Source organism: Cygnus atratus, chromosome 3 (assembly GCF_013377495.2).
Source record: "Cygnus atratus isolate AKBS03 ecotype Queensland, Australia chromosome 3, CAtr_DNAZoo_HiC_assembly, whole genome shotgun sequence".
Classification (NCBI taxonomy): Eukaryota; Metazoa; Chordata; class Aves; order Anseriformes; family Anatidae; genus Cygnus; species Cygnus atratus.
Window position 1 is genome coordinate 120,333,702 of NC_066364.1, and position 23,497 is coordinate 120,357,198.

A 23,497-nucleotide genomic window follows, 5' to 3' on the forward strand; every position below is an offset into this window, starting at 1 on the left:
ATGTGGTCATTGTCATTTGTGAAAAAAATGTGATCGGTGCTATTTTTAATCTCAGAGGTCAACTCACTTTTGTGTTCTATCACACCAAAATGCTGTAACCTAAAATAGCTGTTGTCAGGTTGGATCATGGTGACTGGGCACTGTGACATAACATGCATAATGTTTTGCTGTCGTGTGTTTTTCCAGTAACAAATACAGCTATTGTTTGGTGTGTGCTGTAAAACAGGAGTTGCTGTTTACAAGCCCTGTAGCTTAAGGGAAGTGTTTCACCATACTTTCAGAAGCTCATTTCCTTTTCCTTGGTGTTCCCTGGAGCCGCTTCCACGGATATGTTTTCCTAGTGGAAATACAGCCTTCCCACCTCTTCAGGCAGGCAAAGGTGCCTCGGCAGGACCAAGTGGCAAGCAGCAGCCATCCCGGCACTGCCTGGCTGCTCCTTGCCTCTGTCCTGCCCACCAGGCATCCCGGCCTCCCCACCGTGGCCTCCCCACACGTCAGGTGAGCCAGGCTGGGTGTCCCTGGCTCTGGGACTGGCAGCTGGAGCAGCCCTCACGCAGGTGTCCGCTTGAGCTGGAAGGGGAAGCAGAGAGGGGTGCTACCGGCAAGGCAACCATGGAAGTCCCCTGTCCTCCCAGAACCTAGATGTTGGTGGTGATGGGTGTACACTGGGAGAGTACCCAGCCGTGGAACACTGCAGCCATCTACCGGTGAGCTCCTAACATCTGCCTACTCAAACACTGGAGCCAAGCGAAGATGGGCAAATACCCCTGCACTTCTCTGCCACAGAATTGTTTTTTCCCCAGCACACGGCATCTTATATATGCAGGAGAAAGACACATTTCTTTCCCGAAGAGGTTTGCACAGCATCATGAGGGAGGCTTCAACACTGGTCTGCAGATGTACTAAAATGGCTATAACAGCAGTTAAATCCAGCTCCTGTGGTGATAGCTTAGCTCTTAGGAAATCATGTCCCATGGCCAGTTTTAGCCAGAATTTTTTTTTTTGAGCACCTGTCATTCACGCCAGCTGTAGAAGTGGCTGTAAAACTGCGTATTTGCTGCCCAGTTGCCACCTAAGAGCAGCTCAAAAGGAGAGGCAGTTTCTGTCGAGACCAGCTGATGCAGCCCCTCCTCCAGGTCACCTCTGTTTTCACTGTAAGCACTTCTGCTCAGTGCTGCAACAGTGCCAGTTCTGCAGAACCCCATGGTATTTGGAAAGAAGTACCACCCTGCTTTTCTAGGGGGGAGAAACTGGGAGCTGAAATGTTCAGAGGAAAACAGACGAGATCCTAATCCCGTTGCCCAGGCCCTGGGTTGCTCTGCCCCCCATACCCTTTGTTCAGGTGGTGGGCTGTTTTCAGCTCTGATGCACGCTGTCACATTTCTTGTCTAACATGCCTCTTTTAAAATCTTTCCTCCACAGTTTATTTATGATGAAAAAGTTTCTTGGTAAGTACATCCAGCTGTGGATCCCATTTCTTTCTTGTTCATTTTCCTGTTTACCCCACAAAAGCTGCAATAAACAGGGTTCATGAGAAGGAGGGAATCAAAAGTTTTGCTTAGATTGTTGTATTTTCAGCACATCTTAGGGCTTGGATAGTGAGTGGTAGCTTTGATTTCACTCACAGACAGCATTATTTAGATTACAAGCACTAGGGGGAGTCAGGCTTCTTGTGTTGTGTGTTTTCTTAAACTCCTTCTCACTGGGGGATTTATGTTTAATTTCAGAGGGGGATTTCTGAAACACTGAGTTTTGCAATGTTTTTTCTTTGTTTTGTTTTGTTTAACTAAAATTGACTTGAGGCCCAATTGTGTTTGACTGTCCTACTCAAAACACATTAATGAGGAAGCTGTGGTGAACTGCCAGGAATGAGATATTGGTATGGTTAGTGCAATGTTTCAAAATCATTAAAAAGAAAGTAACCCATGAGTTTTAGTACATAGCAGTGTGATAATGGATTATTTCCACAGGGACTAGCAGTTTGCCATGGTGATCTGTGCAGAATACAGCATTTCGGTCAATGAAAAAGGACAGAAAAAAAAAACGTTGGCCAGGAACAAGTGTAAAGTCATAATCTTTTTTTTTTTTTACACAAATTTCTTTAGTTTGACGTAGAAGCAGCAGAAGAAACCGTCACTGTCTGATGGGTTGTTTAAACTGCTGCCTGCTGCCTGCTCTGTGGTTGTGCAGCAGCAGTAAAGAGCAGCCAGCCCTTGTTCAGGTCATTTCATCACGACCAGGGTGCTTTAGCACGCTCAGAAGGCCCCCACAGCCTGCTTCACGCCCACGCCTGCTGAGCAGGACAACCTCTGCCCTCCCTCTGCTGCAGTCCCATACGTGTTGTCCTTACAGAAGTGTCGATCTTCCTTGGATGCACGCTTGTTCTCAGAACTCTTGGTTTCAGTCATCTGTTCTAGCTGGCAGACTGATCTGGCCAAGTAAAACCAGAGCAGAAGTCAAAGCAACAACGCAGGCGTTCGGGCATGCGAGCTGTTTCTTCACCCATCTCCTCTTCCAGGGTGGCATTAAGATGTGCCGGGAGGGTCGAGCTTTTCTGCGTGCCTGTGGCGTGACGGGAGCGGGCACTGGGCCCTGCTCTGATGCGCTTTCTGTGTTGCTTTTGTTTGCAGGTGGGAGTCCTTAGTCTTGGTGCTGATGTATGCCATCTACATTGTTATTATGAAGTAAGTCAAATGCACCCCTGGCTTGTTTAGATTGGAAGGTTCCCAGCTCTGGTGTTTTTGCAGAGGCTGCAAAGGCAGTTAGAGCGTGCTGTAGGCAGGGCTTCTGTTGCACTGCTCAGCTTGCATGCCAGCAGCACCTCCAGCAGCAGGGGACAAAGCATCTTGCCCTGTCATGTATCTATTTGTCATGGATCCTGATGAGGCAGGGAGGGGCTGCTTATCCCCATAGTACAGCTCAAAGTATCAGACATCTACAGGTAGATGATGCTGTCTGGATCTCACACTGTGTGAACTGACCAAGGCTAACACAGTGAGCCTGTGGCAGAGCAGAGGCCTGAATCCATCCCCGACTCCCACCAAAACAACCTCTTCATTCTTTGCTTTAGCACCCCTGCTCAGAAACAAACGTGTGGAAAATTCCCCTGTACTTTTTTTTTGGGCACAAAACCCCACAGTGATTCATTATTCCTTCCTTTGACACCTGCGATAAAACTGAAGCACAACCCACACTGGTTTTTCGAGCATCTGTCCTGTGTAGCTGCTTTCACGTAAGTTGATGCTAGGGAAGTTTATTCTGCTGTTTGGTTGCCCTCCTCCTGCCTTGTTTTTAAAAGCCAGTGGAAAAGAAACCCAGATTTACACTGGAACATTAAACAAAACCTACCAGCTGCCAAGCACACCAGTGGTCTTGTCTCAACAAGTAAGAGTAGAGGTTTGTTTTGAAATGATGAACAGAGTAAATATCATGAGAGCAATTCTCAGAACAGCAAAGCTGTCAGGCTGGATTAAAGGGAACAAAGTCAGAATTCATCTTACTTCCAGTAATTAGAAACTTTCTCTTTAATGTGGAGAGTAAGTTCACCCTTGCAACAATTCACTGGCCAGCAAAGCAGGTAATTTTACTGTTGAATCTAGAATTGTTTTTTTTGTTTTGTTTTGTTTGTTTTTTTGTTTTTGTTTCGTTTTGTTTTCCCAAAAGTGATGCTGTAGTTTGAACAGATGTTTCAGATGTGTCTGGAGAGAGCTGGCAAGGTTGTCCACCTGGTTAGGGACCCCGGCCAGGAGCTCACAGTGGTCCACCCTTGCCTTTGAGTCTTGTGGGAAGATCCCTAGCTCATGTTTGTGTCAGCACCTGGCTACTCAAAACATGATAAGAAACAGGTTAAAAAAAAAAAAATTCAAAGTTGAGACCAGAATTTAGCAGGTGGTCTTGTGTTTCTCTGGTATGCCTCCATGGGTAAAATAGCACTCACACTCAGGAGTGACTGTGATTTAAAAAAAAAAAAAAAAAGCACAATGATGTATAATCATTATTTGCTATGGGAATATTGCCTACTTATAAAAAAGCACAGTGTTAGAGATTGTGCCCACAAGGCTTTGAAATATGATAAATCAGAGAGGTTGCACTGCATTCAGTTCAGTTAGATTTGTGGCATGTTATACCTAGATTTCCTTAAAACCAGGATCTGAGTGTAGGAAAGGCAGTGTCAAGAAATCCACATAGAAGCAGCAAAAAGGTACATCTAGAGTTTGTTTCATTTGTGCAGGTACAACTCTACCATTCATCACTGTTTTGAAAGGAAGACGAAAAACGCTGCAAATATGGTGAATGGATTAGCAAACAACACAGAAATGGATGATAACAGCAACTGTGATGCTACAGTGGTGTTACTAAAGAAAGGTAACTGTTCCAGTAAGTCACCCCACTTGCTTGCATCGTTCAGAATGTTTACAAATTTGTCTGCTGGTCCTGTGGTGTGGGCTGGTCTTGTCTGATCAGCACTGACATAGGCAGGGAGGTGGCCCTTCGTAAGCTCCACTGGATGGCCATGACTCTTGTGCCTGGGAGCAAACAGTGACCCCAGCCACTGCATCCTTGGCAGCGGAGGCAGCTCAGGCCTCCTTGGGGTAATTGGTGCTGCTGGACAAGTACCTGGCTGAAAGCACCCCCTCAGCTTCAAGCCTGACTTGCACAGGAGCTTCTTATTTAGACTGTCCAGCCACACCAGTGCAAGTCCTCCTGTGGAGGTGGTTATTCTTGACTGAAGACGTTCATTCACATTTGGCATCATCAGTAAATTTAGTTTCATTCCAAAGCAACATAAACTGAACAGGAAAAAAGGCCATATTTAAACTAGGGTGTGTGCCTCCTCAGGGAGGAAGGGAAATCTATGTTGGTCCAGATAACATGCTTTTTACTGTGCATGGTGCCTTGAACTTGCACAACTTTTCCATATAAATGATCTATTAAGTGGATGATTTCACTTTGTCTGAAATCCTCTTCCATTTGAATTCAGTTGTGATCATATTAAAAAAAATATTTTATGTCCTCAGCTTAAAAAATCACCCACTCCATAGCTCAGGTGCAGTAGCTCTGTGTATGCAGTGGTGAGCACGAGTTAAACTGCATGTACAGAGGATACAAAGTCATACTTTGTCTATGCAACAGGCAACAAGCATGTGCAGTAACTGCCTGGGATTTTTCTGCACCTATTCTCAGCAATAACAGCTGCCCCTGCCCCGTGTCACTGGTTTCACTTGGGAAGGAGCTGTTTTCTTGTCTAAAGCAGTCCTGGTCTCTGAGTGCAGATGAGCTGCCCTTTTTGTTCTGCTGGACTCAAAAAACCTAACAAAAATAGCTGTTTTCCCATGAACAGTGATTGAAAGATATAGTCCATATACAATAAGCATGAAATGTAGATGTTTTTTCTTGCTGACCTGAAACCCTTTGGTGAGTCTACCAGATGCCAGCTATCATGTTACTGCCCTCTTGCTGAGCAGAGGGAAAGCTTTTGTGAGTGTGGTGTACTGTGGTTTGGGGAAGCTGCTCTTACTGGAATGGCAGTCTGTAGTCTTGGGGTCTCAACAGCAAAACTGCACTGTACCAGTAGAGCTAGACTGATAAAACAGAAGTATAAACTCGGGTTTACCCAGTGACCTCAGGATTACATACAAATGAGGCATTTCTGATTGTGGGATTTTGTTTAAATCTTACCAGAGTGTTTCTTTGCTCAGCTGCTGGTAATTTTTTGTTTTGAACATTTGCGTTTACTCGAACTGGCTGAGGAAGGAAGACCAAAGAATTGCTTCATTTTCTTGCGGATTGTTGCTGTGTTTACTTGGCAGCAGGCCACCAGGCTCAGATAGGCGGGTGGTGCTGCTGTGCACACCAGCAGTAGCGAGGGGTTACAAACAGCCCTGATTTCAGCAGGCTGGATTGTTGAGGGTTTCCACTAGTACTGTTTGCTTTCTGAGCTCCTAATATTCTGAACAGAGGACAAAAAGAATCAAGTAGAAGGGTTTCTGTACCACATAGGACATGCTAGTGTGATAAAGTCATAAGGAAAAGCTATCTGGCTATTTTTATTTTTATGTATATAGGTGGCCCCACATGTCTGTTACCATCCATGGAAACCTCCTCAGAAAAAGAAAGTGGCACTAAAGCTGAGGAGATACTCTGTTCTAAGACTAACAGGGATGGTGATAAGCAATCACCATCCAAGTGACCAATCACCAAGTGTTTGACACCATCAAACACTTGCCAGTGCTGAGCACAGTTGTGCGGGGAGATCTTGGGTTTCCCTACTGCTGAGTCCCAGTCCTGGCCCAGGATTTACAACCCAAGGAGTCTGGGCCTGTCACACAGAGGTGGCAGATGCTGGCGCTGTGCCCCAGCTGGAGCGCATTTCAGAGATCTGCTCTTTGCTCTCATGCTGTGGATTGCACCCCACGGACTGGCACCTGTGTTTGCTGCCAGATTACGAGCAGGGATGCAGGACCCTGCTTTTATTTACACTGGTACTCTGCAAGAACACAGTGACAGTTTTCTCACCCAGTGTACAGTCAGTGGTGGATGAGGCCAATATCCTTGCACAAGTGCAGACTTTAATAGTGGAATTAATGCAGCCTTACTGCAGCACCACCTCCACCTCAATGTTGTGGAAGCAACAATCCACTTAACAGAAGCCTATGATGAACTGTGCAGAGTAGATTTACTTTTCTAGTAACATCGTGCATGGTGGTACCATGATGGTGATTTATTTATAAAACCTGCCATGTAAAGACAGAAATTAAAATTAGAGGAGGCAGTAGAAGCTACAGCTATGGCAGTAGCTAAAGAAATGGTTCTTAGAAAGGACCTCTGGAACCTGCAAATTTATTCTGCCAAGAGCCACATAGGGTGGAGAGAGAGGCTGGTGGTGAACAAAGACCTCAGCTTCTGTTCATTTCTTGGCTGCAGGGAATTTCCACCGTAAAGCCTCGGTGATCATGGTGGATGAGCTGCTGTCTGCTTACCCACACCAGCTTTCATTTTCTGAGGCTGGGCTCCGGATCATGATAACCAGCCACTTTCCCCCAAAAACACGTCTCTCCATGGCTAGCCGCATGCTAATCAATGAGGTATGTCTGTTATCTTTTTTCCCCCACTTTCTCTCTCTTTCTCATTCTTTATTTTCCCTTTCCTGTGACACTGTTCAGGTCAAAATGGACCTCAGTAGTTTTCTGGATCCCTGATAGCATTTTTCCAGATTTCATCCTTCTGACAATGATTAAATCATCCTTTGATATCTGTACACATGGAGATTCTAGGAAAGTTATGTGGTTGTTATGTGGTTATGCTACCTGTAGCTGTTGCTCACTGCAGATGCCCCCAGCATTGATCTGATGTTAGCATCACTTATACTTATTTTATAACATAGTACTGCACTGAATCTGACCCTGGTCTTGTTGTACACCTGTAGTCAATTCTACATCTGCTGCTCCTTCTCTTCTAAAAGTTGTATCTGTGTGAGATTTGTCTTCAAGCAACCATTTCATTACGCGTGATCAAAATTCATCCCTTTTAAAACCAATTTTTTTAAAAACTCTGCACATCTCTCTGCTTCTCTCTTTCTTTTTAAATAAATTAATTAATTAATTAAAAAGAGTCTGTCTTTGAGCAAGATTTTTTTCCTGTTTTTACAGAGACAGAGACTGATAAACAGCAGGACTTACACCAATGGTGAATCAGAAGTAGCAATCAAAATACCAATCAAGCATGTGGTAGAGAATGGAACAGGCCCAAGCAACTCAGCCGAGCGGGGCATGAACAGCACACGGCGAGAGGAGGACATGGCTGAGGCTGGCACTGAAACAGAAAATGAGAATGAGGATAATGAGAACAATGAAAATGATGAGGAAGAGGACGAAGATGATGACGATGATGACCATGAAGGGCCGTACACACCTTTTGACCTACCCAGTAAGAAGCTCATGTGTTGTGTTGTTCCAGAAAGCAAAACTCGGTTTGACTGTGCCAGAAAACATTACAGGCACATGTTGGGGTAGAAGTGTCTCTGTGACAGCTCCCATCAGCCTTCACCTTGCAGTGTAGTTCCTGGTCACAGGTAACAGATGAATTGGAAAGTAGCAGGAACTTCTCAGGATGCAGACCGCTGGGCTCAGGTGCACCTTGGTCGCAGCTTATGTGTTGGCCCTGCAGTTGTCCAGTGCTGCTGCTGCAGTCAGCGGTGAGAGGCAGCAACCTCTGCCAGGGGGTTTCTGACCCAAAATCCAGGTCACCCTTTGGAGAGGACCATCTCTCCCCGCTGGCTGCAGAGGAAGCCAAGGACGGTGGGGCCACTGGCAAGTTGCCTGAAAACAGGTCAGATGCATCTCAGCCTAGGCTTTATCTTTGGTGGGAAATAAGGTATGCTCCTATCTCGGTGGTACTACTATGGTAGTAACTATTCAGAATTTCCCTTGTTGCAAGTTGGGTCCGTTGTCTCTCACGATTTCCTTGTACACTCATAAGAAGGCCCTGGCTCCATCTTTTCTGTACCTTCCTGTTTAGTAGTTGAAGATGGATCGTATCTCTTTCTAGAACTTGGTTCTTATGTGGCACCTGTAAGAACTTTAAACAGAAAGTGTAGCAGGTTTGTTCTGACCCATGGCCTATCACAGTCACTGGATTTCATGGGCATGCACTGCATACTCCTTCCTTGTGCCCTTCTTTACCCTCCTATCCCCCGTCTTTGATCTCATGCTGTGGTCTTCTAAACATGAAATGTCATTATCTGTTTGATTAGACCTTGGGCTGAGGCAGCTCTGGCTTCTAGTTTGTTACAATTAACTAAAACAGGCTAGAATCATGATTCTTTCATATTTTTGTTTTACAGCTGGCAAAATAGAAGTCTTGAAGTGGCTCTTCACATGGCCATTGAGTTTTGTCCTGTATTTCACAGTGCCCAACTGTAACAAACCCCACTTGGAAAAATGGTTCATGGTTACTTTTGCTTCTTCTACCCTCTGGATTGCAGCTTTCTCATACATGATGGTGTGGATGGTATGTACCCACTAAAGCAGAAAGCACAGCCTGAGAAAGGCGACAGAATTGATTTTTGTCAGCTTAGAGAAATTAGATGGTCTGTACTCTTAAGAAGAATTAGACAATGGTGGGGCACTGGCATCAGGAAAGAAAGGGAAGCCTGGATTTGGGCTGCTGCTCTTGTGATGGAGTGCACAACTCACGATCTGTCTCGGCGTGGAACCTGAGGAGTATGGAGATACCTCACTAAAGCAGTGGCCCCAGCTTTCCCACTGGGAGGAGGGAAACAATAAAACTTTTCCTCTGCCTTCACAATTCATTCTTGTACTAAGTGCAAAAATGAACGCCAGGGTTTTCCCTAGGAACTAATCAAACCGGTTACAGAAGAGAGTTTATTTGGTTTTGTTTTCAATAAGCCATGCTACCCTGGACAGTAAATAGAAAGTTACATGTTTTCTTCTGCGAGGATGAGATGTTTTTCAAGAAAAGGCTATCCCCGCTTTCCATAGCTGAAATACCAGAACCCACAGGGTCACTGTTCTGCTTCTAACGTATGGTTCACATTTCTTGAAGTATACTGTAGAGAGTTCAGAAGAGCAAGCATTATCCCTGATTAAGCTTTTCTCTCTTTGCTGTGCAATTAAACATGGCTAATAGAAAATGTGGTATCATTAAACAAAAGCATCCAAAATTTTAAAATGTGGGTCACATCAAAGAGTGCTAATCTATCATAGACTCTGTTGCAAAGGAACAAAGGAAATTAAAGGTATCTCCTCTCTGCCAATAGGAATTGTTTGCAGTGGCTTGGGTATATATTTTTGTATATACCGTTTTCGTAATGTAATGAACCTTGGGGTTGTTTTGGTGTCATCTTAGCTATTATTTGTATGTAATAATGTCAATGAGCTTCAGACAAGATCAGGAGACTGTTACACAGGGTAGTTGCCCACCGTATAGCCTCTTCTCCAGGTTAGCGTTAGGAAAATTGTGGATGAAAGGTGTAAAGCACCTAGTCACCTAATCAAAGAGAGTACGTAGCAGGTCAGTGCTATCCTCTGCTAGATGATGAATATACCAAAAAAAAAAAAAAAAAAGCCTGTCATTGCTTCTCTTTAGAGAAAGTGTCAGTTTGCACTGAGCAATAAACATTGTCTCACAGCATCTTGCAGAATTAGGCCAAGCTGGCCTCTGATTTTAAGCTTTGTAAACCACCTGACAGTTTAATTCTGCTCCTTAGGTGACAATCATTGGCTACACACTGGGAATTCCAGATGTGATAATGGGCATCACTTTCTTGGCAGCTGGAACCAGTGTGCCAGACTGCATGGCAAGCCTTATCGTAGCAAGGCAAGGTATGTTCGTCACAGAGATGTCAGGCTACTGTTGAATTGTTTCTGTGTGTCCTTGTCCTCTCTAGGTAGCGAAGGTGTATCCTGGATGTGAAAACTTTCATAGCCCTTTCCCTGAGGCTGAACTTTAAAACAAGCTCAAAGGAGGAAAAGAATTTTGTTGTTATTGCAAAGCAGCTAACAGACTCTTAATGACCGTGTGGAACAAGTTTTGGCACCATTGCCAACTTCCAAAGCTTCCCAAAAAAGCAGGGGTGTGTTGTTGTTGTTGTTTTATAGGATCTAAATACCTGTGTTGTAGAATTGTGTAGAAGATGGCATAAGGGTCTTTCTGAGACATGTCTGATTTTCTGTTGTTTCCATTCTTGCAGGTATGGGGGATATGGCTGTGTCCAACTCCATTGGAAGCAATGTTTTTGATATTTTAATTGGCCTAGGTCTCCCATGGGCTTTGCAGACCTTAGCAGTGAATTACGGATCATATGTAAGTCCTACATTTGTTTGCGTTACTTTTATTTATTTATACACATATCTGTTTTTTTATCACAGGCTTTTGTATAGACTGACTAGATCTATCAAAAAAAAAAAAAAACAACCCACACCACATTCTGTGGATTGGATTTGAAGAAACAAGTAGTTTGCTTTGTTTTGATTTGGGGGTAATGGCAATTACTTGTGAATATACATTCCATATCTCTTGGAGGACAGGTATTTCCATTTCCTCCTTAAAGGCAGCAGCCTGTGCTGAAATAAGCTAGCTTACTAGAGCATATGGTGTTTTTATGCTCTTGAATATGTTCCAAATAAGGAGAATGCTACTGTTTTAATAAGACAGGGTAAATACATAGGTGGGATGTAAAGGATAGAGGAAACCTTTAGGGCTTTTAGTAAGAAAAATGCTAGTGTTCCTAAGCCATTAACACACTGAAAGATGAAGGAAGCTGTTAAATAACTGGGCTATTTCAGAGCCTGACCATCATCAGGAAACACTGCAGAGCTTTTCTGTATGAGAAAATCTACCCAACACCAGTGAAACCTCCTGGTAGTTCCCAAATAATAAAACAGACAACCACCATGCACAAGGCTGTTGGAAGCTCCCTTCTGACAGAGAAGAGCAAGAGATGCCATGAAATCCCAGAGGGAAGTCGCTGTTGCTATTGCTGTTAAGCTGGACCACTCTCATGCAACAGTGTGGGAGAGATTCTTCTTTACGATCACTGAGCAATTGCAAAGTTAAGACTGTAGAATCACAGAATTGTTGGGGTTGACGGATACTTCTGGAAATTATCTAGTCCCCAAACCTCTGCTCAAAGAATGGCCAGCTAGAACAGGATGCTTAGGACCATGTCCCTTTGCATCTTTAATACCTCCAAGGATAGAGAATCCAATGCCTCTCTCAGCAGCCTGTTCCAGTGTTTAATCACCTTCACGTAAAAAAAAAAAAAATCTTTTAATGATTTCTTTTATTTTTCTTGTATTTCAAATTGTATGCATTGCCTATTGTCCTTTGAATAGATAAAACTCAGAAGAGTCTGGCTGCACCTTTTTTATGCTCTTCCATCAGGTTTTTATACACACTGATAAGATGCCTCTGAGTCTTCTTCAGGCTGAACAGTCCTAGCTCTCTCATTCTTTCTTTGTGTATCAGATGCTACAGTCCCTTAAATCATCCTTGCAACCCTTCACTAGACGCTCTCCAGTAAGTCCTTATCTTCCTTGTCCTTGGGAGCTGAGAACTGGACCCAGCACAGCAAATGTGTCTCACTAATGCCTCACTAATGCCTCACAAATGTGTCTCACTAATGCTGAGAAGAAAGGAAGGATCTAATTCTAATTCTAATTCTAATTCTAATTCTAATTCTAATTCTAATTCTTCTAATGCAGCCCAGAATGCTGTTGGTGCTCCTTGCCACAAGGGTGCATCGTGGACTTGAACTTGGTGTCCGCGGTCTTACTCTGCCAGGCTGCTTTCCAGCTGGTTGGCCCCAGTGCATACTGGTGCATAGGGTTGTTCCTTCCCACATGCAGGACTTTTCATTTCCCTTTGTTGACGTTCGTGAGGTTTCTGCCAGCCCACTTTCCCAGCCTGTTCAGGTACCTCTGAATGGCAACACAACCTTCTGGTGCATCAGCCACTCCTCCCAGTTTTGTATTAGCTGCAAACTTGCTGAGGGTGCCCTTTGCCCCATTGTCCATGTCATTAATGAAGATGGTAAGTGGTGCTGACCCTTGGGGTATACCACTAGGCTCTGGCTTCCAGCAGGACATTATGCTGCTGAGCTCAACCCTTTGAGCACAGAAGTTCATCTAGTTATCAGTCCACTCCACCATCCATTTATTTAGTCTGTTCTTCCTCTGTTTGTCGATGAGAATCTATGAGAGGCAGTGTCAAAAGCCTCACTGAAGTCAACACAAACACCGTCTGTTGTTCTCCCCTCGTTCAAGTCCACCTCAACCATCTTGCCATAGAAGGCTATCAGTCTGGGTAAATATGATTTTCCCTTCATAAATCTCTGTCGACTCCCAGTCACCTTCTTGTCCTTCATATGTTTAGAAATGTTTCCCAGGATTATTTGCTCCATCCCCTTCCCAGGGATCAAGGTCAGGCTGACTAGCATCTAGTTCCTTGGATCTCCCCCCTTCTCTTCTTGAACATAGGAATGACAAAAGGAAGCAATGCTGTAGGAATAAAATCCTTTCCTCTAACAAGTAACTTACCTACTTATCCGCAGCTCATCTATACTTGTTACATTTTTTTTCCTTGATAAGAATGAAAACAAGTGACTGGACAGAAGCAGCCAGCTTTCATGGGGCACAACAATGTCGCTACTGTTTTGCTCACCCAAAATGTTCATTGTACACTGTGATCACATGGTTAGAAAAAAAGAGCCTTGGAAACAGCCCCACAATTAGCAAAGAGGGTTCTCTTGGTTTTCACTTACAGTTTTTATATTTCTCTTCAAATCCTTGAAAAAGTAGACTTCAGAACAAAACAGCACCCCCTCACACACACCCATACACAGTAATAGTAATTAATTATATTTAAGTATTATTGAGTTGCCACAAAAGGCTAGAATTCAGTCAGGTTCGGTATAGCCTGGTGCCAGCATTAAGAGCTGCAAGGTGGTGTTTATTATTCAGGGAGCCACCTTGCTGATGTGCCCACACTGAGGTCAGCAGGGGCAGCACGCAGATTGCTCGTACATCCTGAGTTTCTTAGGGGCAAGCCTTGGGCTGCTTGCACGAGCAAGGGCTGCTCAACAGGTTCATGGAGATCGCAAGGCTCAGGCCAGCTGGATGTGACTGCAAGTCTGAAGCACTGGGTGATCTCAGCAAATAATTACAATTTAATACTGCTCATTTGTTATTTGGAAGGATCCCAAATTTGTCTTTGTAGCATCTCTTCCAAAAGAGGAACTCCTCAAAGCCATCATGATTCTCCTGTCTTGTATTCTTGTATACAGAGTGAAACAGATTTCTAAAGGGAAAAAAATAAAAAATAAAAAAATCCTTTCCTCTCCAGAATGTTTAATCCAAGAGAACTGTGGTGAAGTCAGTTAAGCTTTTGCTGTAAGTAAAGAGTAAATGCATTTTTATAGACAAGCTGTTATGACAGTAATACCTTTTGTGTAAGCCATAAAAAAGTAGACTGCATCATTTCAAAGTTAAGCTCTAAAGCAGAGGAGCCTCCTTTAACCTTATTTTTCTAAAAGTCTAAACACTCAGGGCTCTCTTGAACATCATACTCTGTAAAATCTCAATGTATCTCTTGTTTCAGGCTGCCTGATTCAGAATCCCTTGTGGCCAAATTGTGTTCCCTGTTATGCTGGCATAAAGCCAGAACTCTGTTACCACATGTTACTGTGCTGAAAGGGAGAGCAGGATCTGTTCTCTTTTTCTTTCCCTTTGTCTGCGTGCTGTGGTGTGCACATGCACATCACAGTGTAGTGTCATGTGTTTGTGCACATCCTGACCTTTCTCAGCCACATGCGGCAAAGTGGCTTCACACCATAACCAGACAAGCAGCTGCTCATAACCAGGAGGAGATTTACGGGATTTCATTCTGAACATGGAGAGTGGTCTCACTGCTAATGGTGCTTGCAGCTGCTGTAGCACCCTTGTGTTTGAGCCTTCCTTATACTGCCCAAGGGCAGGTGGGGGTTTCAGAGCCCATTGTACAGATGGTGCATTTTGATTTGAGGCAAGCAGAGAGCTTTAGATGAGGTGCAGCCTGCAAGCTTGTAGCTGGTTGTGGCACATCGGTATGTTGAAAGCATTGTTCTGCAAAGGCCCAGTCACTGCCTAGTTCTGCCATATATCTCACAGCTGTGACGGTAAGCCCCATGCAGAATCAGGACTTACTGTTGTAAGTGTGCTCCATGAGATAGCGGCTGAGGGGGAAAAATACAGATTGTGATCTAATACAAAAGATAGGAGAAGTGCCAGACGCGACCTGTTAAAGGGAGATTAATGGACTTGCTGGAGGTCACACAGTAGGTAAGTGGCAGAACTGCAAATAGACTGTGAATCCCCAGAGACACAGCCTGGTGCTAGGTTGCTAAATTGCAATCATTTTAAGTGCCTGTCCCAGTACTGACTGCTCCTTTCCCCAGACAGTTGTTATCGGATGTGTCGGTGTATTATTCATTTTATTCTTCCTTTAGTATTAGAAGAAAGGAATGGACAACCTTCTTTTGTTTTTTAAGGCTGCATCTGGAAGTATCTGATGACTGTTTTAGAGAAGGAAGTTCCCCTTCTTCTGTTTTCCTAATTGAAATGAAACATCTTACTGTAGGATGTGGGTAGTCCATGAGTGGAGACTGCAGGGCAGTCAGCCCCAGTCTGAACAGAGGGGCTGCCCCATGTGATGCCATGTGGGAAGCCAGCACACTGGGCAGCATTTTGCAAAATCAGTGTCTCAAAACAGACAGGGCAGTGTTCTCTGATGTCATTCTCTCTGCCTCACCTGTGTGCATCAGTTACCAGGAACCAGATCTCTCAGTGTGATCATCAGTGTACAATACTGGATTTTCATTCTTCTCCTTCCAGTGCTGACTGGAGTCAGTCCAAACCCAAGAAACAGAATACTCCATCTCATGCTTCTCCACGAAATTGTTAGTGTTTATTAGGAGACGAGAAGATCCTCCCGTGCCTTCGCCTTCAACTCAGGTGTCAGTACAACAGTTCTAGAACTGGACCGGGCCTCTGGCCTCTTTCCACCAAAGGGCAGATCTGGACAGTCTCAAACAGCTTCCACATCAGATCCCTTCTGTTTCTTTGATGTCTAGTCTCTAATCCATCAATATATTTATATTTTAAAGAGTCCTAGTTTTTTCTGGACACGCACTGATGTCCAGGCAATAATTCTGCCTTCCCTGTGTGCTTCCCACTGGAGCTTCCATCTCTGCTACTTGGAGGTCACTTGGCCACCCTCCTGCTGCAGCTCTGACCTGATGTTATCTACTGTAGCTCATCTAGCATGCCAGCAGGGCTTTTGGAGAAAAAGCAGCATTCCTCTAGATCTAGACAGACCTTTGAAAAAGTTCACTTTCTCATCTCTTCCAGCTCTGAGTCCTGGACGTGTTGCTGAGTCTGTAATCCTGTGGAGGAACATTTGCTCTGTGTCTTCTATCCAATTGCTTTCCTCTGGATTTCTTTTTGGATGCAAAGCCATTAAACAGACACAAGCCAGGAGTATTTTAGGGAGTGGGAATTTTAGCTTAAGGATAAACAGCCAGGTTCATTTGCTCACATCTGCATTTGTGAGTATGCTCATATGTCTATCCATAAAAAGAGGAGGAGTAATCCCAGTGTGAGCCTTGTTAGAAAGCAGAGAATCCAGAGGTAAGTGGACACTTGAGAGAAACACATTGAGCAAGTAAGCGAACTTTACTGGTTTGCTACTCGCTGACCAGTTTGCTATTCATTGTTTTAATTCCAGGGCATGGTGATGAATCATAGGAAATTAAGACCAAGCTGGCCTTCACCTCTTCACAGCAAATATCTGTGTATCTGTTCCCTGCCCCATTCTTGCCCAGTTATCTGCATATAGACCACGTTGAATCCTTGGAGAAAGGAGGGAGGATAGGTTCAATGTCTCTGTCAGTCATCGGGGCAACCACTAACATGGTGACGCTCAGTATGAGCAGGGGTCCCTGCTTCCCCCCAGCATTACCCTGCACTGCAGTGCATGTTACTCCTCCTCCCCCTGTGCTGGGGTGCCATGTGCACACCTGACTGCAATGCCAGGCTCTTTCTAGCTTTCACAGTAGCCTCTGCAAAGTGATGGTACCACTCCAGCAGCAGTATGCAGCTCAGCAGGTATTAATGGATTAATTTATTGTCAGATCCCAAAAGCCTGTAGATGGGCATAGCACCATGTGCAGACTGAGGCTTGTAACTAATCTCTCCAACTTCCTGTAATAGTTTTCATGTATTGAATCCCATTGCTCCCCAGACAGGGAATCTAGGATGATGATACTGTATCAGAGCAAAAGTATCTGATCCCTTACAAAGCTCCTAACAACAGAGGAATTTCCTCTGACTGTAACTCATGCATTTCTTGCTTAATATATTGAGTGTCTATGTGCAGCACTCAGTGTCGCATACTCCAGGGTGTATACCCTCTGCAAAGTGAATTGTGTGATACAGAGCAAAGCAAAAATGCTTTCTCAGGTGTCTCAGAAGAGCTCCAGGAAGGAAACACCATTTAAACACAAAGGAATGCAGCACCTGTCTGAAGTTCCAGTTTGCAAAGTTCCAGTTTCGTCTTATGGCAAGATGTGAGGAATGCAGGATTTTACACTGAATTTCCACTGTCAGGCAAGGACACTGCAGGAAAAGGATCCTCAAACAGATTTAGGACTTGTGTTTTTTGCAGCTGAGGTACTGGAAACGTAGTAGAGTCCTTTTAATATTCCTGAATGAGGTAATCTCTCTCATATTTGGACCCTGGAGCAAAACCATTTTGGATTTTGGCACTAGTTCCTTGTTTTCCCTTCAGCAATTGCCAGGAACTGAATGGAAACTGAAGAATGGAATTACATTGATTTTATTTCCATAGTTTCTCCTCCACTGTTTAGCTTCAGCCTCAGTTCCTTGTTGCCTACAAATGCTGTTTGGGAATGGCTGGAATTGGTGGCAATGTCTTCATGTTTGCTACAGAAGAGATAGCCTCCATTTAAATTCAAACGGAGTAGGTTTTGAACTTGCAAGCCTTCTGTGTGTGATCAGTCAAAACAGAGAGTTCTTCTGGTCTGCTTTAGCTGCTAGATACAAGCCAAACCTCAAAGGAGAGTTTGGGAATGTTGATTTTTCCTGCTTGCAGTACAAGCAAATGCTTCACTTGAAGACAGTTCTCTCCTGGGGAAGAAACATTTCCTATTTTTAAACAGAGAATTGAGCCTTCTCTTCCATAATTAAGAAGATTCCATCTGAGGCCATTTTTCTGCTCTTTGCAAAAACCTGAAATTAAGTCCTTTTGTACTTACTGTGAGTTTTGAAAGCTTTGCTAGCCTTGTTTTTCCTGAGCTCACACATTGTCATGTACCCTGAGAAAAGCTATCCCACTGCCTCTTGCAGGAAATACTACTTGTCTCATGAGAAGGCTGCTTGATTGATTTGTAGCCTAATTTGACAGATCAAGGAAATATTTTTCTTAAGCTTTTGTACCAGATTTCAGGGTCTCTGAGCTCACAGTTAAAAGGTTGCACTGATAATCAGTGACGTGGGAATAGTTCATCAGTTAAAATGGTATTTTCAGAGCTGTAGGCTTATGGGAGGTTTGTAAAACAGGAACAGGTACTCCAACGTCAATCACAGAAAAAGAAGAGACCCTTTAGGCAAACATAGAACTAAAACGAGAGAAAGAAGAAATAAGTGAACAGTGGCCATTCAGCCTAATTTGGATTTAACTATCTCAAAACCACTAAGCAATACAGTATAAAGCAGTTCATAGTTCCGTTTGGTTTCTTTTTGAAATGGATAGATGGGCATTGGATTAGAAAATGGTGAGAGGCTACCAGAGCTGGAGAGGGAGTTAAAAAAGCAGCACACTTACTTGTTTGACTTTTGTGATTGCAGCTCTTGCTGTGGACAGATGGCATTAATGTAGGCCTAAACAGAAGGGGATTGCAGGAAAAACTTTAGCATGTCATCAGGTAGGAGAAAACAGTTGGAAGCTGTTATACCTGCCTTCTTGCTCTGATGAGCCACCCCAGCTATGCACCAATTAGTGCAATACTTTCCAGAGTCACAGCAGACTTGGAGCAAATCTGAACCTGGCTCATTTGAAAGTGTATGCTCTCTTTTTTGGCATTAGATGAGTAACAACAGTGTATGTTGAAATTAAATACTGTTTTTCTTAAAATTTGAGGCTTTCCATTATTTTTTCATTTCCCGAGCTAGCCTGTGCCTAGCCAACAGCTTTGGCAGAGGTCCTCTAGTTATTCTTCCTGCAAGAATTAAATACCTCAACGCCCAGTAGCAGATTTGATAGAAGGGAATATGTGCTTGTACCCTGAACAGTGTGGGCTATTTGGTCAAGCCTTTCTCCCTCAGCTATGGTAAGTGGGGACTGCTCTAAAGTGAGGACATACTTCTGTCACCTGTGTGTCAGGGAAGCCAGTGCTGGCAGAGTGGAGAGCTGACACTGGAAATCCCTCAAACTACCAGTGCAAGACTTACTAGAGAACATCTCCAAATTCTCTGGCTGCAGCCCTCAAAAAACTTGGCAGTGAGTTTCAGCTGGCTCCCAGAAGATCTTTATTTGTTGGAATTAGTATATTTAGCAAAAAACATCCCTCAAAGACCTGACTATCATTCCATGTTGGACCTGATCAGACCCAGACAGCTTTCGTTCTCTCCTCTGTATGTGCTATAAAGTCTGCAAGAATCTCAAAGAATCATATTGCTCCAAGAAACCTTTACAGCAACAGGCTTAAACAGGAATTGTATCTGCTTTGAGGGAAGTTTCATACTTTGAGGGAGGTTTGGGGTTGGAATTAGATGATCTTTAAGGTCCCTTCCAACCCAAACCATTCTATGATTCTAACCATTCTATGATACTGGTGTGAATCAGCTTGCTCCAGGGCTGCCTTAAATAAGCAGGAGCCCCTGGGCACAGGGCCTGAATTGTGCCATTCTCCACATGTGCAAAAGTCCAGTGAGGTCAGACCTACTGCATGTGCCAGAAGAGCAGTGAACCATATGCTGTTGGATTCTCTGCACACACCATGCAGAGGTGCTCTGCACACAGGTGGCAAGCCAGATTAATTGGACATTTGTTTGTTCAGAAAGTGACACTGCACCGTATGTGTACTGCAAGTCCAGCGCATCTGGAGTTGCACCCAGTGCCCATCCATGGATACCATCTCACAGCCCTCCCAGGGCAAATCTGCTGCGAGGACGGGCCCTTATATCAATGTCAGTTTGCTCCAGCTATCTTTCTGCTGCTTTTCATTCATTTTTCATTGCTTTATAACCTGTATCACCTGCTGTCCGTCTTCTTCCGTCCCCTTTCTGCCCGTTCCATGGCATAGCAGGGAGATGCCATGTGTGCACCACCCCCTGAGCCACTGCGGAAGCAACTGGAATTCTGCACAGCTTTTATCACCCTGTGAGCTCACCAACAAGGTTTTGTACCCAAAGAGTTGCACTTTTTCTTCCAGAAAGTACAGCTGTGATATGTATCTACTTCAGCCAAATGAATTTCTTGTCAAAGTGCATTCCACAGCTAGCATTTTTCCCCCCAAGGAAACCACCCTCTACTATGTATGTGGAAGGATTTTAATCCTGCTGTCCAGTGGCAGAGTGAGGTAATCTGAAAAAAGGCAATGATCTTAATAAATTGTCTGACTTTTGCCCTGCAGAAAGTGAAAACTGCATTAGAAAACACCCTTTCATTCGTCACAGGAAATCCTTTATTTCTGTAGGACTAGGCAAACCTCATAAATTGTTGTAATTTATGTTAATTAATAGCTAATACTTTTGGCCAACAATGAGAGCTGGGCTTGATCCCAGGCCAGGAGTATTGCTAGTTAACTAAAGCTGGAGCTGAAAACTGTTAACCTGCAGTAAAACTGAAGTCTTGCAGTGCAATTCCACAAGGGGAAATTGGTGCTCATGCTGCTGATGGGGTCGCTGCATTTGCTTTGCCTTCACGGTGTCTAGCAGCATGACACGTGTTACTGGTACATTCATAAACCTGTCATACATAATTAGCATATACTCTCTAATTTTGAATAATCCTTAACAGCAACTCCTATTCCTATGAAAGACCTCCAAAGAAGGGCCTTACAGATAGCCCAAAGAAAGCAGCCCTAAACATCTTTGGAAGCACTGTCTTCAGCAAACTGTAGACACAGGACTTACTAACTGTTTGTCTTTCCAAATGCCTGTTCTTTTTATGGAGGATAGTGATGTAATTGAGAAGTGGTGTCTGCACTTCAGGTTGAATTCAGACATTTTTTATTCTAAAATAATCCCAGCTGCTTCATTTGCTTCCTTTTCCTGTAGATTCCTTTCCGACTGATGTATTGCATACTGACAGTTTTTACAGCTATTGGCCCTGGTCAAACTAAATTTCTGACCAAAATCCAGACAGGAATTTATTGTAAAATAGCATCTGTCTTTCCTGGCCAGCTGCTGTTCATTTGGGGTAGGGGGGAGCTGGGTTTAAATTTTTCTTTTAGTTATACAAAGTGAATTTAATTGATGTCTTTGGGTTTTGGTTTTTTTTTGCACTTTAGAATAGCTAAAATGGAAATTCAGGTTAGGTGTCCTGTATGGACCATTCATATTAGTGGAAGCAGGAGAAAAGGAGTGGATGCATGGGAGTGGATGAAGTGCAGGCAGCAGATATGTCTGGGGCTCTGTGGCTCCTTAGTGTTAAAGGACTTATACTATAGAGTATCAAACAAAAAGGTCTTCTGGGTCAGAATGTGATGTATGTCTCATCTCAAGAACAGCTCTTATTTCAGCAAAACTTAGGGTTTTGCTTGGAACTGGTAATAGAAGCTGCAAGTAGAAGTTGCCTTAGAGACTTCTTCCATAGCTACAAAACTAGGCTTCTTCCTGTCTGCCACATACAGCCTGCAATTTACATTATCAGTAGGATCATCACATTTTTCACCTTCAGTTAGGTAGTTAGTGGCAAAATTGTCCTTCATGTTTTGAAGCCATCCAAATCTTTGATTTCTTTGGACAGTCAGTCTAGTGAGAATATTGTATGTATGTTACATGTAATGACCACGTGAATGTAATGGTCCCTCTGAGCATACATATGCTTAGAGCTTATGACTTGAAGATGCACTGCAATACCTTTAATAACAAATGGTCTTCATGGCAGTGGCCATTTATATGATGGCAAAAATCAGTGAAGCAAAATGTTCTATTTGTTTAAGCCAGTATTTTAATGTGCGAAAAAATAACAGCAAATCTAAGCCAGCAACATATCTCTGCAAGTTGGTGGGATTCTTGGGAGTACAAATGTCCTAACAATTCCAGTGTATAGTGGCTGTACAGGATAGATCCATGTTTATCATGGTGTATTAGAAGTACAGCAATGCTTCATCATGCTGAATCTCGAGCATGTAGAGGTAAAGAGGGAAGTCCTCCCAGAACTGCCTTTTTGCAGCATGCTTGCCCCTGTCTCCAGTATGGACCTTCAGGAGGATCCTGGGTGTATGGAGTTCATTGCAGGCACAGGTTTGCAAAATGTCAGAACCGATAATCCTTTCCTTGACTCTGGAAGTCAGATTCTCCCCTCAGTTGCACTTGGGGAATGAAGCTAAATAATTACTTAGGATTTGGAAGTAATATTTAGCTCACTGGGTGAACAGTTTCTCCTGACTGTGAGGCAAAATGATATGAGCGCCTTAGCAGTCTTGCACAGTGTCATTCAGGAAATTGTAGCGCTGCTTATCATTACATTAGCAAATGACTGCAGTAGCAGTCTGACTGAAAGGATGCCAGCACTGAGAAGTGCCCAGTGATACACGGTGTACTCTTATTCTCCGTGTTGACTTTTGAGAAAATAACATTGTAGCATAAAATTCTAGTTTGAATTGTTTATTGGACTAAAACAGTTTCAGGAATGAGACAGAAATCCATCTGTTAGGAAGAAAAACGTGTTGTTTGAGGTGGATGAACTTTCATTCTCGGAACTCTTTTCTCGTCTGCAGATCATTTGCAGGAATAGACTGAGGCTTTTGCTTTTCCTTATACACAGATATAGAACAAGATGAGCAATTAAGAATTGGCCACCAGCCTGTTTAAGGAAGATCTCTGCGCTTAGCTTTGTTGATCGACCTCAGCCACAGAGTGGTTTGACTGAAAATATACCGGCACTAAACTTCAAGAACTCCTAGACAAACAATAGCAATGTTCTTATCTAAAACACCTTAAGAAAATAACTCATACACCATTTCTAGCTAAGACTGATCTCTAGCCAGGAAACTTAAGTGAACAGAAATGGTCTATTGGAATCAGTTATGGTAACTGTCAGTTGAAACTCAGCTTCACATGTGGCTTTGTTGCATGGAATGAGCGGGGAGAAGCACATCAGGCTGCATTACCTGACAACAGCCTCAAGATAATGGTTGATACTTGGTGGTCTGCAAGTTTAAAATTCAGCCAGCCGCGCCGCCCAGCTGGCAGCACGCAGCCTCCCTGCTGCCTGCTGGAGAAGGTGGCCCTCCCTAGGAGGCGGCCCCTGCAGCAGTGCCCTGAGAGACTTCCCTGGGAGCTCCCTTGAGGAGGCTGCCAGCGATACTACTCGAGATAATAACAGGAATGCCCAGAGGGATGGAGGTCGAGCTTCAAAGAGAAGAAAGGGAAATGGAGGAGAAACATGATCCTAGATGGGGAATGGGGTAGGAGAGGTGGCATTACTCCCTGTAGCTTTAATTCATAGTTGTAGGTTTGCATCATGTAAAGTCACGCGTTTAAACATATCTAGGGCTTAAAGATGCAGGTGAGTGCCTTAGTTTAGAATGCACACCTTAAAAATAGCAGGTAAATAGCTCCACAGCTTTGAGGACCTGATCTCTCTGCCTTAATTGCCTCAGCACTAAGTAACCTTTGGCCTGTGGCTTTGTGCCACAGTGCATCAGCATTGATGATCTTCAGCAGCTGAGGCTCAGGCCTTGAGGTGGCTG

General features: G+C 43.8%; 1 protein-coding gene across 9 annotated transcripts in view; it reads left to right on the forward strand.

Moving 5' to 3' along the window:
* The window catches only part of LOC118257452 (sodium/potassium/calcium exchanger 3-like), a 310,704-nt gene that overhangs the window by 181,633 nt on the left and 105,574 nt on the right, over positions 1-23,497 (forward strand). For 4 of the 9 annotated variants that reach the window (XR_007708050.1, XM_035565468.2, XM_050709802.1 and 1 more), the window contains exons 8-15: positions 1,423-1,448; positions 2,631-2,684; positions 4,232-4,365; positions 6,925-7,085; positions 7,650-7,926; positions 8,843-9,009; positions 10,229-10,343; positions 10,712-10,824. Coding sequence is in view for 8 of the 9 variants with exons in the window: in XM_035565468.2 (XP_035421361.1) it covers positions 1,423-1,448; positions 2,631-2,684; positions 4,232-4,365; positions 6,925-7,085; positions 7,650-7,926; positions 8,843-9,009; positions 10,229-10,343; positions 10,712-10,824 (1,047 nt within the window). In the remaining variant the exon portion in view is untranslated. Of the gene's footprint in view, positions 1-1,422; positions 1,449-2,630; positions 2,685-4,231; positions 4,378-6,924; positions 7,086-7,649; positions 7,927-8,842; positions 9,010-10,228; positions 10,344-10,711; positions 10,825-23,497 lie in introns of those variants that run through there. The other 5 variants (XM_050709803.1, XM_035565467.2, XM_050709801.1 and 2 more) reach the window with 2 other exon arrangements.